Below are 13,258 nucleotides of genomic sequence, written 5' to 3' on the forward strand. Positions count from 1 at the left end.
GTATTATCCTCATGGTTAGGGAGGGATTTAAGTCTTCAAAAGAGGGTGCTTTTATCCAAAACTGAGGGGCTATCTCGTGCATCTGATCTTTTTTCATCTATTGACATTCCCAAATCCACTTACTGTAGATAGATAGGCTATTGTACAACTTCACATGGAAAAACAAGCCATATAAGATAAAAAAGAGATGTTATCACCAACAGGGTTTGTGATGGCGGTCTAAATGTCTTAGACTTCACTTTCTTTAATTAGATATAAGTCAACTGGGTTAAAAGGTACCTCAAAAAACCTCAGTTTCTGGAATATTGTACCTCATTTTGTTTTTCAGAAGCTCGGAAGGTTTACTTTTTTACTACAAAGTCCCTATATTGTGGGTAAACTTCCTGTGAAATTGGCAGCTTTTCACAAGCAGGTTTTAATGTGCTGGGCTTTGCTGTATAAACACAACTTTTCACCTCATCATCCGGACAGCTGAAGAATTTCTACACAAACGGTCAGAAACCATCTCAGGGAAGCTCATCTGTGTGCTCGCCATCCTCACCAGGGTCTTGACGTGACTGGAGTTCTGCGTCGTAACCGACTTCAGTGGGCAAATGCTCACCTTTGATGGCCACATGCTGGAGAAGTTTGCTCTTCACGGATTAATTCCAGTTTCAATGGTACCGTGCAGATGTATGACGTTGGTTTAAACACCGTTTCCCATGCTCGTTCAATGAACCATAAACAATTAATGAACATGCACCTGTAGAACGGTCGCTAAGACAGGTCACAGTTATGAAAACATAGGACACTAAAAAGAGGCCTTTCTACTGACTCTGAAAAACACCAAAAGAAAGATGCCCAGGGTCCCTGCTCATCTGCGTGAATGTGCCTTAGGCATACTGCAAGGAGGCATGAGGACTGCAGATGTGGCCAGGGCAATAAATTGCAATGTGCGTACTGTGAGACGCCTAAGACAGCGCTACAGGGAGACAGGACGGACAGCCGATTGTCCTTACAGTGGCATCCGAAAATCACACCTGCGGGACAGGTACAAGATGGCAACAACAACTGCCTGAGTTACACCATGCAGGAACGCACAATCCCCCCATCAGTGCTCAGACTGTCCGCAATAGGCTGAGAGGCTGCACTGAGGGTTTGTAGGCCTGTTGTAAGGCAGGTCCTCACCAGACATCACCGGCAACAACGTCGCCTATATTGCATATAAAGGTACACATTCACTTTATTGCTCACTGTTTATTTAGACATGTTACATTTTTCATTACAAATAAGACAGATACATCACTCTAGTCACTTTTGAAGTCATTAGTGTATTTCCTAAATTAGGGGTTTTAATGACAGTTTGACACAGTGGGGATCCAGTTTCCCTTTTAATGATAAAATGACATTATTATGCATTCATAAAAAATAACTGCTAAGGTAAAAATTCGGCACATAATAGTGGTTCTCTGTCCTTACCCTCTTGTAATCTTGCCTCAGTGCAATGTCAACATGTAATGTCCTGGCTCTTTCCCCATGAGTGCAGACAGACTTTGGATGCTCGACTCTCCATTGGTCTGTCCTGTTCTTCGAAAATCGCCTTCCTTTCTCTCCCTCAGCAACACTTCTTCCCCCTCTTCCTCCTCTCTCTGTGTCTGTGAGAATTGATGTCGACCGTTTCCTTCTCTCGTTCCCGCTCTCTCTCTGCACGACTCTGACTCTGCTTCTTCATCCGAAGGACCATGTGAGTGAAAGCCATAAACATCTGAGAGGGAAGGAGAGATGGGGAGAAGGAAAGAAACAGGGCAATGACTGTAAAATACATACACACCCAGATACATACAAAAGTGCTATTCCTTGGAAAGGGAATTAGCCACCAGAACTAAGTTGAAATAAATGAACTGTTTTAGAGATATGAGATGACCATGGTCACACTGGTGTGGACAATTTATTGGCAGTGTAATTATTATATATTTCTTGTCATTAAAAAAAGCATAATAAACTGATAATTCCCTGTGAGAGCCATATCAGGTCTCAAGCTCAGCTTTCCCAAAGACATCTGGGATATTTGAGGCTTAGTTTGTTTTTTATTATTATTACTGAGGAAGTGAATGAGGTACACCCTGAGTTTATAACATGGCTACTAGGGTCACCTCTTCCACGTTGATGTTTTCTTTGGCGCTCGTCTCAAATACCCGGACGCCAACCGACTCCCCGAAACGCATTGCATCCTGGGAGTCCACCTGCTTCTTGGAGGGGTCGTCATTCTTGTTCCCCACTGAGGGGGGGGCGAGAGAAAGAAGTGGGGATGAATGAAAGATGTTTTGGACAGCATAGTACACTACATGACCAAACTTATGGGGACACCTGCTCGTTGAACATCTCATTACAAAATCATGGGCATTAATATGGAGTTGGTCCCCCCCTTTGCTGCTGTAACAGCCTCCACTCTTCTGAGACGGCTTTCCACTAGATGTTAGAAGATTGCTGCAAGGACAAGAATCCATTCAGCCACGAGAGCATTAGTGGGGTCAGGCACTGATGTTGGGCGATTAGGCCTGGCTCGCAGTCGGCGTTCCAATTCATCCCAAGGGAGTTCGATGGGGTTGAGGTCAGGGCTCTGTGCAGGCCAGTCAAGTTCTTACACAACAATCTTGACAAACCCTTTCTGTATGGACCTCGCATTGTGCATGGGGGCATTGTCATGCTGAAACAGGAAAGGGCCTTCCCCAATCTGTCGCCACAAACACAGAATCATCTAGAATGTCATTGTATGCTGTAGCGTTAAGATTTCCCTTCACTCGAACTAAGGGGCCTAGCACAAAGCATGAAAAACAGCCCCGGCTGCTCAGCCATGGAAATCCATTTCATGAAGCTCCCGACGAACAGTTCTTGTGCTGACGTTGCTTCCAGAGGCAATTTGGAACTCAGTAGTGAGTGTTGCAACCGAGGACAGCTTCATTCCTAATTTTCTATCTATTTTACTCTTCATCCATCCATCCATCACCTCAGCACACCAAACTCACCTAGGATCTTACAGACGTTGTCACAGTTCTGAGTGATCTCATTAAGCCACCTCTTCACGTTCACAAACGACTCTGGGTTGGTGACATCGTAAACAATAATCACACCGTGGGTATTTCTATAATACCTGGTAGAAGAAACAGGGAGAAAGTGGAAAATAGCAAAGGATTGTAAAAGAGTACTGTATAAAAACAGGAAATCGCTGCATTGTTTTTCGGGTGACAGTTATCGTTGGCTGGCACTTTGTCCCGGGCTGGTATCAATAGCACTTTTCTGAGTTAATGACTATAAAACTGAAAGAATGAAACTAACTGAAATTGAGAGCAAATTCAAACCAACTATGGTGATAAACAGCGTTCGTATTGATATATAGCTTCTATACGTGTAGATAGATCATTGATATAGATGATAGATTTACGTTGAGGTGATGGTCCTGAAGCGCTCCTGGCCCGCCGTGTCCCAGATCTGCAGTTTGACTCGCTCCCCATCGATGTCCACCGTACGGATCTTAAAGTCCACGCCGATCGTAGTGATGTAGCTACCTGCAGGCCAAAGCAAGGTTAGAAACACACACAACATGCTAAGCACACATTCACAATCTTGAAGAAAATATTTTTTAAAACACAGTTCCTAGCCACTCGCATTCAAATTGTTTAATAGCATATATTGACCAGATAGAGAACAGCAACTCACCCGAGAAGGAGTTATCTGCAAATCGTAGTAGTAGACTGCTCTTCCCTACATCTAGAACAGAGAGGTCAGACAGGGATGAGAGGTTAGGTGATTAGGCCCTTCTTCATTCACTTCTGAGTAGACAGTATCAGGCTACTTACTGTCCCATTACTAGTAGCCTACATATGGCAAGCCACATCACTAGAGCATGGGTAAATGTTTTAAAATCTATCATATTGTCTGAAGAGTTAGCGACAAATAAGTCTCCTTTGTAAGTCATCAGAACTGTAAGCTTGGTGAGTAAGTGAGGCATGTTCATCATAATCACCCAATGACAAGCAGATTGACTGATATTTGCTGTGTTACTAAGGAGATTAAGCCGTATTATTAGCCTAATTCTTTAAATCACAACTCGCACAATATGAGCTGCCTGCTAAACATCAGTGTAACAGCACGGCACACTTGAATTACACTACTATTTTGACACAGACAGAGTAAGCACTAAGGGACCACAGGAACTTTGTATGAAAATGGAAGTTAAGATGCACTGACTGGAGTCTCCAATGATGAGCAGTTTGAAGAGATGGTTGTAGTCCTTTCCCGGCCCCGCCATTTCTGCACACAGGGCTGTTGGTTTCAGTAATCCTCTCCCAATAAATGCAGTTCCACAGGAACAGATTCCAGTCTTCCCAAATCCCAGGATGAAACAGTCTCCCCCCCAACGCTACCAGTTCAGAATGGAAGAAGATTTTGTACAGAAAACATCCACAAAACACTTACATTGCAATTTCATTTCCAGTCGATTTCCCAGATCAGTTTCAGTCCAGAATTATTATTCAATATTACAAATTATTCCTGTTACCTCGCAAGTGCAATATTACCAGTTAAATCAAGCGTATTTCCAGTTTAGTACATGGCATTCAGTTGTCGTGCTTAGGCCTCAGTTGGTTCTGGTTCCACCTCAGTTCCAGTTCCTCCCACTCCAGTAGGGGATTCCCAGTTATTTGCAGCACCACATTCCGACTCATCACAGGTTTACCTAAGTTCTCTTTCCATCAGTCCGGTAAAGTGTTTTTCCCCCTTAAAGTTGGGCTGCAATGACAGACTGGTGAAGGACTTCTGACACGTTAAACTCTACACATGGGCAAAGAGACTATCCTCATCAAATTGCGTTCTGGCAGTCAGTCACTACATCCATGAGCGTCTGAAAGTGCTCAGTTGTTAGTCTGTGTCCAAGGTAGACGGATTGTTGTTGCTTGATTAGCTAATACTTAAGATATTCCAGTGGGTAGCATACGGATGTAAGGATTCACGTGACTGCTCTTCTCAGTTACCACTCTTGCTTATCCCACAGTCATCTCTGCGTCAAGTTATCACGCACCTCTTACAAGAAACAAAACAACAGGCAGAGGGGCCTGAAAGGTTGTACAAGCAGAGATCAAAAGCAAAAATCTGAGAGGATGAAGTTGTTCCTCTTTCAATCTACAGTCCATGCAACGTTTTCATCCATTGAACTGCTTCGGTCTCAATCCCTTGGTTTCACTTCCTCTCTGAGCTATGGGTGGAGAAATGGTGGGCGCCTTCACAGTATTTGGTTTGTTTCAGGCTTTCCTCAGCTCCCTTCTTTGGACCATACCCTGAAAAAGAACCGCCTGTATGGTACATTTATCAAGGACAATATACAGAGACAGAGTGAGGAGACAACCTGTAGTCTGTCATTGTCAAAACTTCCCTGACTGTATGCCAACCCAGTCCCTGTATGCACCCTCCCTTCCCTGTTCACTAGAACAGCTGTCTCTAAATTTAACGTTTCCAACCGTTTGCCCTCTCTCCACACACATTAAATATAGGCCTATATTAACCACATGAAACATCAGCTTGCATGTATGGTTGAAGGTGAGCTGGATTGGGAAGAAGTTATATGGGAAGTGGGGGAAGTGTTGGGGGAAGTGTTATATGGTTAAATAGTAGAGAGGATATAGGTATCATAGAAACATACTTTTTATTTGATATTCACTAAGTGAGAAAAGTATTTTCAGGGACAACTCATGTCTGTCCGCGTCGCCGATTTAGGGCGAAAGAATAAAAAAAGACTGGGGACAGTTTTTTGTTCCATAATAAAAACAGGAAAGAGTACAAGGGGCGAGCAAGTTAGTTCTTGAAATCGAATCCTGACACATCGGTACATAGTTAAAATATTTGCTAAGGATTCTTCTTCATCGTGATTATCAATGAAAACATTACTGAAAATCCTGGGAAAGTGTCCCTCCCTAGTCCCTACAATCGTCAGCTGTCTGAGAAAAACAAGTTGGCTAGGTCGCAACAATAACACTCGTCGTAAATTAGGTACAATCGCAAACTATTCAAAAACAGTGGATGACACAAACCACAACGTTTGATTTAGTTTAAACCATAGAAATGTGGGTTTAACACACTTACCTACCATGTAACCAGAGGGCATTATCAGCAGCTAGGATCAGCAGTGACTGTCTGCGGCTAGATTCGTTTGTATCCGGGATCTTTGGGGATTGCCATGAGCAAGCCGCTCGCCCACAGACGAAGTTAAAAGTTACTTTCTCGTGGAAATTTGATAAACGCAAAACACAACTCGGCTAGATAACGGTATAGGGCTAATTCCTCTAGTGTAGCTAAATTTCTATGCGTATTTCAAACGCGTCGTGCTACAAAATGATCAATTGCGATCACCAAAACGATGACTTGTGCAATTGGTCAGTCCGAAGAAGAAATGCTAGGATCTATTGACCGTTCCAGACGTCTTGGTTCCGGGGGGGGGATGACTCAGGAAAGTTCGGAGCCTTAGATTGGTCCACGGCCCGACGTCTTCAGGCCACACCTGAGTGTTGTGGAGTTACTTTCATTCAAATCATGTGCTTCTCCTTCCTCTCTGTTCATCCCATCTCCCTTCTTGCTGAATGTGCTTTATCTTGTCTCATCAATACATGCAAAAAACGAAATAGGGCTGTTTGTACTATACTTGTTTAATGGGATTATTGTAGTATTTGGCAGGGTTACTTACACTCGCTGCAAATATGAAATAGGAAAACTGGGGAGGGAACCCAATATTCTAGAATTCTAAATGGAATAATCCAAGACTTTATGTAGACAATACATACAGATATTTCAGACAATGTATTCCTTCAGAGCATAAAACCGGGACAAATTTATCAAGACTGAAGCACAGATTTGGAAAAGTGATCAAAATATTTTATTATCATAAAAAACATGAATCCTGGAATGGGAGTCCTTCGAACAAGAGAGGCATGAGCAAAGGTACAGAATAGTGAAATACAAGTATCCAAGACAGCACATTATGAGCTTAAATGGGGTTGTGTGTGTGTCCTCAGAAAGACAACGAGAAGGTTCTGTAGGACAGGTTGGTGAATACGTCTATCTGGTGACTGCTTCCACCTACTGTGAGCACCTGGAACAGCAAAGACAACAGAACACAACATGACAACCACGTCCTCCATACACTGAAAGCCACCACTGTCCCTGCTTAACAAAACTCAACCATATCGACAGACCATATCAAAACTGAATATCAATTATACCATGTACTGAAGCTCTGATGTGGACAAAACTATTTATTACATTGTAGTCATTAGTAGACGCTCCATACCACACACAGTGCCTTACAGTAGTGAGTGCATAATAACTTTACTTTTTCGTACTGGTACCCCATGGGGATCGAACGTACAACCCTGGCATTGCAAGCGCCATGGTCTACCAACTGAGCCACACAGGATTTGTGAACGAGAACATGTAGACCACAAGCGGGACGAGCAAAGAAGGACATTTAACCTGAGGGGTTGGATGAGTAATGTAGTGTTCAGATGGTTTGTCTAAACGACTCTCACCCTGTTATCAGTGCTGTTGAGGTTCAGTGCCAGCGTGTTGAGGGAGTGGGGGGTGCAGGGGATCTGAGCCTTTACCTCTCCCCCCAGGAGACAGTGGGACACACACTGGCCCTCGCCCACCGACAAGATCTACAGGCGGGAGAGAGGTCACAAATACACACAAACAGACGGACTAGTGTCTACAGTTGGAGAAAGACAAACCAATAAACTCTTTCTCCCTTCACACACAGTCTGACCCACACACACCCTGAAGATTACACACACACACACACACACGTCTCACCATGTCCTGGTAAAAGTTGGCTTGTCGCTGGCATCCGGAGAGAGGGAAGATGGAGGTGGGTGACATGGAGCGGAGGTGCCATAGAGAGAGGGATGGACCTCCTCCACAGAGCTGGTGAGGGAAAATAAGGGACAGGGGTAAGGGAGAATTATTTAATTACATTAAAGGAGATCAAATTACAGGAGGAAAATGCTGAGTAATGTTACAGTATCTGCATTGCAAATAATTTCATCCCGAAGGAGTAAACGACAACAGCGCGAGGCATTCCACAGGGTGAGTTGACCTTGGCGACTGTCCCAACACATCGCCACGGCAGCCACACTGATAACATAAGTGCCACATTTCAGACTGAGGTACTGAACAAGTCATTACAATTTCTAGAAAGAGAGAGAGCTCATCCTATGGGGAAGGGACTGTTGACTAATTGCAAGGGCTGCCCTTTCCTCACCATCCAATCAGATTCTGTTGTCAGGCAGCTGATCCACTTGCCATATTGGGGGCGGGCGCATTCCTAGGAAGAGAGGGGGAGTGAGACAGAAGGGAGAAAGATTTTGTTTGTAGTTTGATGTGTATTTTGTTCAGCAATCTGCAGAAAGGTGCCATATAATATGGATGTCAAACGTTCAGCCTGCTGCACAAGCCCTATGCAGGCTCTAGTGAAGACCACCTGTCTGGTTAAATTGTGTTAAGGAGCATTTTGTCATCACTAAACTGTTAAACAAGTGATAATTGAAAAAAAATCTGTTTTCTTGTTTTACTATCATCCTAAATTAAGATAATTATTTTGCCATATCTAATTAAATGTATATTACCCAACTACACATCCTTTTACCTCAGATTGGTGATGTTATTATAAAAAATGTATAGTCAACACGATGACAAAATATCAATTGCTTAAAACATATCAATATGTTTGGTTTTGTACTGCTGATTTTGTCATACGCGCTGGGGTTCGCAGGACTTAAGACAGCCATCATTTTATTTCTGAAATGGCAGTTCTCTATAAAAGACGCTAAAAACACACCTATGCACAAATTTGACAGTCAAACTATCACTTAAATAGCAGCCAACCGTTGTCACTGTTGATATCCTATGGAGGGTTGTGATTAGTTGAAGATACAACATTCCAAAATATAGATAGAAATATAGATAGAAGCCTTGTACACATTCTCATCTAAACAACAATGTATAGGTTATTCCAAGTTTCCGTGTGGCCTTGAATAGTGTTAGATCAAAACAGAGCGACACCCCAAACGCTGGCCCCGTTCTATTGATTCCAGCGTGATATCGATGGAATTGATTAACAACAAAAAGGTGTGGCGTTATACTTACCGCGTTGGCGACCCACTTGAATCAAAATACAACTTCAAAATGGAGCTACCTGTCTTCTACAAATTGTCCTTTAACCAGTGGTGTATACATTATTCCCAGATCCCGTGTGGTTTTTGAGCTGTGTTAGTTTTAACAGGACATGCAACATTATTACATTTTAGTCCTTGAGCAGATGCTCTTATCCAGAATGACGTGCAATAGTGAGTGCATACGTTTTCTTACTTTTTCGTACTGGTCCCCTGTGGGAATTGAACGCACAAGCCTGGCGTTGCAAGCGTCATGCTTTACCAACAACCTCATCTCTCTCCTCTCGTGCAACAATTGATTTCAACGTGATAAATCGATAGGAGTGACTGACAAAAACCGTGTTGAGTTTGTCTTTCTGTTTTGGTGTCCCCTGTACCAAAACTCTAGCTGACTGTTCTGCATGTTTTCCTTGACACCAGTGATGTAAAAATACATCCAGTTTCCATGTGTATTTTGAGCCGTGTTTTTTTTCAACTGTGCATATACTCCCTGCCCCATCGATGAGTGATTTAATGTCACTTGACAAAATACAGGGTTTTTGGTGCATGTGCAGTTTATAAGGTGCTCCTTGATTACCATTGTTGCACACGTATCAACAGAAAGCAACAGCATCATTTTCAACTTAGTTTTAGGATACATTTAAATGGAACTTTCAACATTCATTTCCAATGGTATTGTACTTAAATCGGGTAACAACTGCTTAATTAGTACAAAAATAGGCGGAGATTGATTTATTTTGATGATATACCAGAAATCACCAAAACAGGTTATAAACATGTTATAAACACAAACATGTTTTTGGTGAAGAAAGAAATAACTGAAATATACTTTTGTATGTAAGAAAGATGCTACATTATAACTTCTGTACATATGGAGGGTAGGGGCAGGCACCCATCCATCCCAATATCTTACCTCGTATTTGTAGACTTCAATGCAGTGCACAGATTGGCCGGTCCTGTGGTCTGTAGGCGGAGCTCAGAGAGTGAGATACATGACAACACTACAGTATAATGTAATACAGCCATGCATTGATTCCAAATGTGTCAGTGACTGACAAGGGAACCTCACCCCATATCCTGACAGCGCCGTCCTCACCCCCAGAGAGGATCTCCCCCTCCCTCTCTCTCACACTCAGACAGTGGATGTAGTCTGTATGACCCTGCAAAACTGACTGGGGAAGGGAGGGAGAGCAATAAAGAGATTGAACATAAAGGTTAAGTGTGGGATGGCAAGAGAGAAGGATGAAGAGAGAAATAATTGGAAGAAAGAGGGAGAGAGGAGATAAATTAAAAGAGATGTAGCAACAAATAATATTTATATAAATGTTCAACATCACATTTCTGAATCTTGAGACACAATCGAAGAAATGAATTTCTCTCAAACCTTAAAGACACCACTTTCCAGATCCATTATGTGGATGTTATTGTCCCCTCCACCAATCACTAGACTGTTCTCCTGAGAGCGAGAGAGAGCGAGAGAGATAATTAAATAGAGAACTTGTCTCAGTACAGTGAGGTACTTAATGAATCTGAAAAGTGTCTGTGTACTTACTGTGGGATTGACAGTCATGGCATTGATCTCTGGGATCTCCAGGCTGGATCTGCAAAGAGGAGCATTTATAAACATACTCACTTGTTGGTCTACAAGCATCGGACAGCAAAGACAAACATCTGGAGATAAAATAACCAACACAAATGTACACAGTCCACACACAGACAAACTTTCATGTGTTTTCTCAAAACAAATGTACGGCCGAGTGGTGCCTTACTTGTAATTTGGCCTCCTTGTCCAAGCAGCCTTGGTATTCTGGGAGAGAGAGAGAGAAACAGAGTCCATCTCACATACCCTCATAGACTGTATAGAAATACATTCTGTTCACACTAAACAGCCATTCATTTTGGTAGGCTTACTTTATCATGTAACGGCCTTACCCGCTTGATAAGCTCCGCCCAGCTCCATGCACTGATCTCTCCATTGCCGGCACTCAGGAGGTGAGAGTCCGTGGAGAAGAGAGAGAAGACGGGCCCCTCGTGAGCTGAGAGAGAATAAACAAGTGAAGGGGAGAAATACAGAAAATTAAGAAATAGAAGAGGGGTAAGAGGAGCAGACGGAGAGACAGGTGTCACAATCTAGGGATGAAGGGTGAGATACAGCATGTCTTGAAAGCTATTTCACACTGGTGTTCAACCATAAAGTAGCAAGTAGAGAATGTTAACACATCAAAGGAAAGAGACTGACCAGTAAATGTGAGGATGGGTGTCTGGCTCAGATCTGTAGCATCTGGGCTAAGCGCTGAGGAGAGACTGGGGAAAATGATTAAAATAGCAATTTACTGTAAAGAACCCAAGTAAATAAGATACATTGGACGTGGGCGTCTCAGATAAAAATGTGCTTTATCCATTCAAACATTTAAATTATACATGTTTATTGCAGAGACAGGCTGATTACATAATCTCTGTTCATATCATTGTATTTGTCACTACTCAAAGTGCAAGCAGCCAGTAAACGACATGTCCTCGACTTCGCTTGGTCTCACCTGAACACCGCTATCTCGCCGTAGTTGTTGCCGGCGGCCAGGAAGCGCCCACAGGGAGAGAAACTCTGGGAGAACACGGACATGTGGAGGTGCTGGACGAAGAACAGTGACACATAGTTAATGTAATTAGGATATCAGATTTTTTTTAAACAATAGCAGCATTTTAAAACATATTGAATGGGTATGATACAAATAGTACTAGCTAGATGTTTAACGTTACAGTAACATTAGCTAACTAATGTAGATAGCTAGATGACTAATAACATGTCTGTAAGCGTTCATGTAGCGAGTGCAAATTAACTTAGCTGCGATCACATTGCTAGCAATCGTGTTATCGGAACAGGAGACTTGATTTCCGTTGATTGCATAACTATTCCTGATATGGCCAGAAGAAAACAGTGTAAATGCATAAACGGTAGAAACTGTTACCTCGACAGGGCCCATTGTGCAGACGAATATACAGTTTTAAGGGTCAGAAAATCTAAATATTGTTAAACGAATGTTTGAGAATGTCGTGTTTCCCATTTAAACCAGTCGCCAAAAGATGACGTCAGAGCACATTTTACAAGCATTCTGGGACATGAAATCGCGGATGCGATAGAAGCCACAGATAGAACAATGAGAATGAGACAGATAATACTCTTTTTTCCAAAACGACTGGTCTATATCTTAACATTATTAAATGTGAACTCATAGCTGTCAAAGATTGTGTGACACCATCATATTATGGTATTCCAGTAAAATAACTTACATATTTAGGCATAACCATTGCAAAGGATCAGAAGTCTAGAGGCTTACTAAATTTTAACCCTCTTATTTAAGAAAAACAGAAGAAGCTAAATCAATGGCTACAGAGGGACTTATCTTTAAAAGGTAGAGAGAGTCCTAATAACCAAGGCTGAAGGTATCTCTAGACTAACATATGGTGCTCTATCTTTATATCTTGACAGTAAAGTAAGCAAGGAGATAGACCAGATGCTTCTAAACTTTCTTTGGAGAAACTGTACCCATTACATTAGGAAAACTGTTGTAATGAACACTTATGAGACTGGTGGGCTGAATTTTCTGGACTACTACTTTAAATAATCATGTTAAGATCAATTGGATAAAACAATTCCTATGAAGATGCACTTCTATGTGGAATTTCATTCCTCATGTCTTCTTTACTTTTGGTGGCCTTAACTTATGTTGGTTTGCAATTATAATATTGACAAAGTTCCAGTGATACTTTCTGCTTTTCATCGACAGGTTCTTGTCATTGTCCTTAATTTCTAAGCACAATTTTTCTCCGGACAGATATTATATATGGAATATATTGTATAAAAATGATTTTGTTTTTAGAATATTGGTTCTGAAATATCCTATTGGTGAGCCAACTGGTAAATGCAGGGGGTCTTTTACTTAGTTATAAGGAATTCTCTCTTTACACGGTCCCTGTAACACCTAACATTTTTGCAGTTGTTTTAGATGCTATGTATTCAGGAACATGTCAAGACCTCACCCTCAGAGCCTACCTTCTATTGACAC

General features: G+C 42.1%; 2 protein-coding genes across 3 annotated transcripts; both read right to left on the minus strand.

The window, feature by feature from the left end:
• Positions 1-1,221: 1,221 nt before the first annotated feature.
• Positions 1,222-6,537, minus strand: LOC118384286 (ras-related protein Rab-35-like). Of its 2 annotated transcripts, none has more exons than XM_035770682.2 (8): positions 6,115-6,537; positions 4,557-5,312; positions 4,228-4,399; positions 3,697-3,747; positions 3,422-3,545; positions 3,006-3,130; positions 2,133-2,257; positions 1,222-1,744 (listed from the first exon to the last, which is right to left on the minus strand). In XM_035770682.2, exons 3-8 carry the CDS (start codon positions 4,286-4,288, stop codon positions 1,595-1,597), a joined length of 636 nt encoding a protein of 211 aa, XP_035626575.1. In that variant the 5' UTR covers positions 4,289-4,399; positions 4,557-5,312; positions 6,115-6,537; the 3' UTR covers positions 1,222-1,594. The 2 variants fall into 2 exon arrangements, with proteins under 2 accessions (XP_035626575.1, XP_035626574.1); XM_035770681.2 differs by having other exon boundaries at positions 4,538-5,312.
• Positions 6,538-6,878: 341 nt separating this feature from the next.
• Positions 6,879-12,326, minus strand: thoc6 (THO complex 6). Its single transcript, XM_035770663.2, has 13 exons — positions 12,161-12,326; positions 11,732-11,823; positions 11,434-11,498; positions 11,127-11,230; positions 10,964-11,001; positions 10,747-10,795; positions 10,579-10,650; positions 10,264-10,366; positions 10,108-10,157; positions 8,285-8,347; positions 7,837-7,947; positions 7,554-7,682; positions 6,879-7,117 (listed from the first exon to the last, which is right to left on the minus strand). Exons 1-13 carry the CDS (start codon positions 12,173-12,175, stop codon positions 7,037-7,039), a joined length of 972 nt encoding a protein of 323 aa, XP_035626556.1. The 5' UTR covers positions 12,176-12,326; the 3' UTR covers positions 6,879-7,036.
• Positions 12,327-13,258: the final 932 nt, after the last annotated feature.

The sequence above is a fragment of the Oncorhynchus keta genome, chromosome 5 (assembly GCF_023373465.1).
Source record: "Oncorhynchus keta strain PuntledgeMale-10-30-2019 chromosome 5, Oket_V2, whole genome shotgun sequence".
Classification (NCBI taxonomy): domain Eukaryota; kingdom Metazoa; phylum Chordata; class Actinopteri; order Salmoniformes; family Salmonidae; genus Oncorhynchus; species Oncorhynchus keta.

Coding starts and splice junctions, on each gene's coding strand:
- LOC118384286 (XM_035770682.2), bottom strand. CDS start 4,288: ATGGCGGGGCCGGGAAAGGACTACAACCATCTCTTCAAACTGCTCATC. Junction 3,546..3,696: donor TGCAGATAACTCCTTCTCGG/GTGAGTTGCTGT, acceptor TTTGGCCTGCAG/GTAGCTACATCACTACGATC. Junction 3,131..3,421: donor TTCAGGACCATCACCTCAAC/GTAAATCTATCA, acceptor TTCTTCTACCAG/GTATTATAGAAATACCCACG.
- thoc6 (XM_035770663.2), bottom strand. Junction 10,796..10,963: donor ACAAGGAGGCCAAATTACAA/GTAAGGCACCAC, acceptor TCCTCTTTGCAG/ATCCAGCCTGGAGATCCCAG. Junction 10,367..10,578: donor TGGAAAGTGGTGTCTTTAAG/GTTTGAGAGAAA, acceptor TCCCTTCCCCAG/TCAGTTTTGCAGGGTCATAC.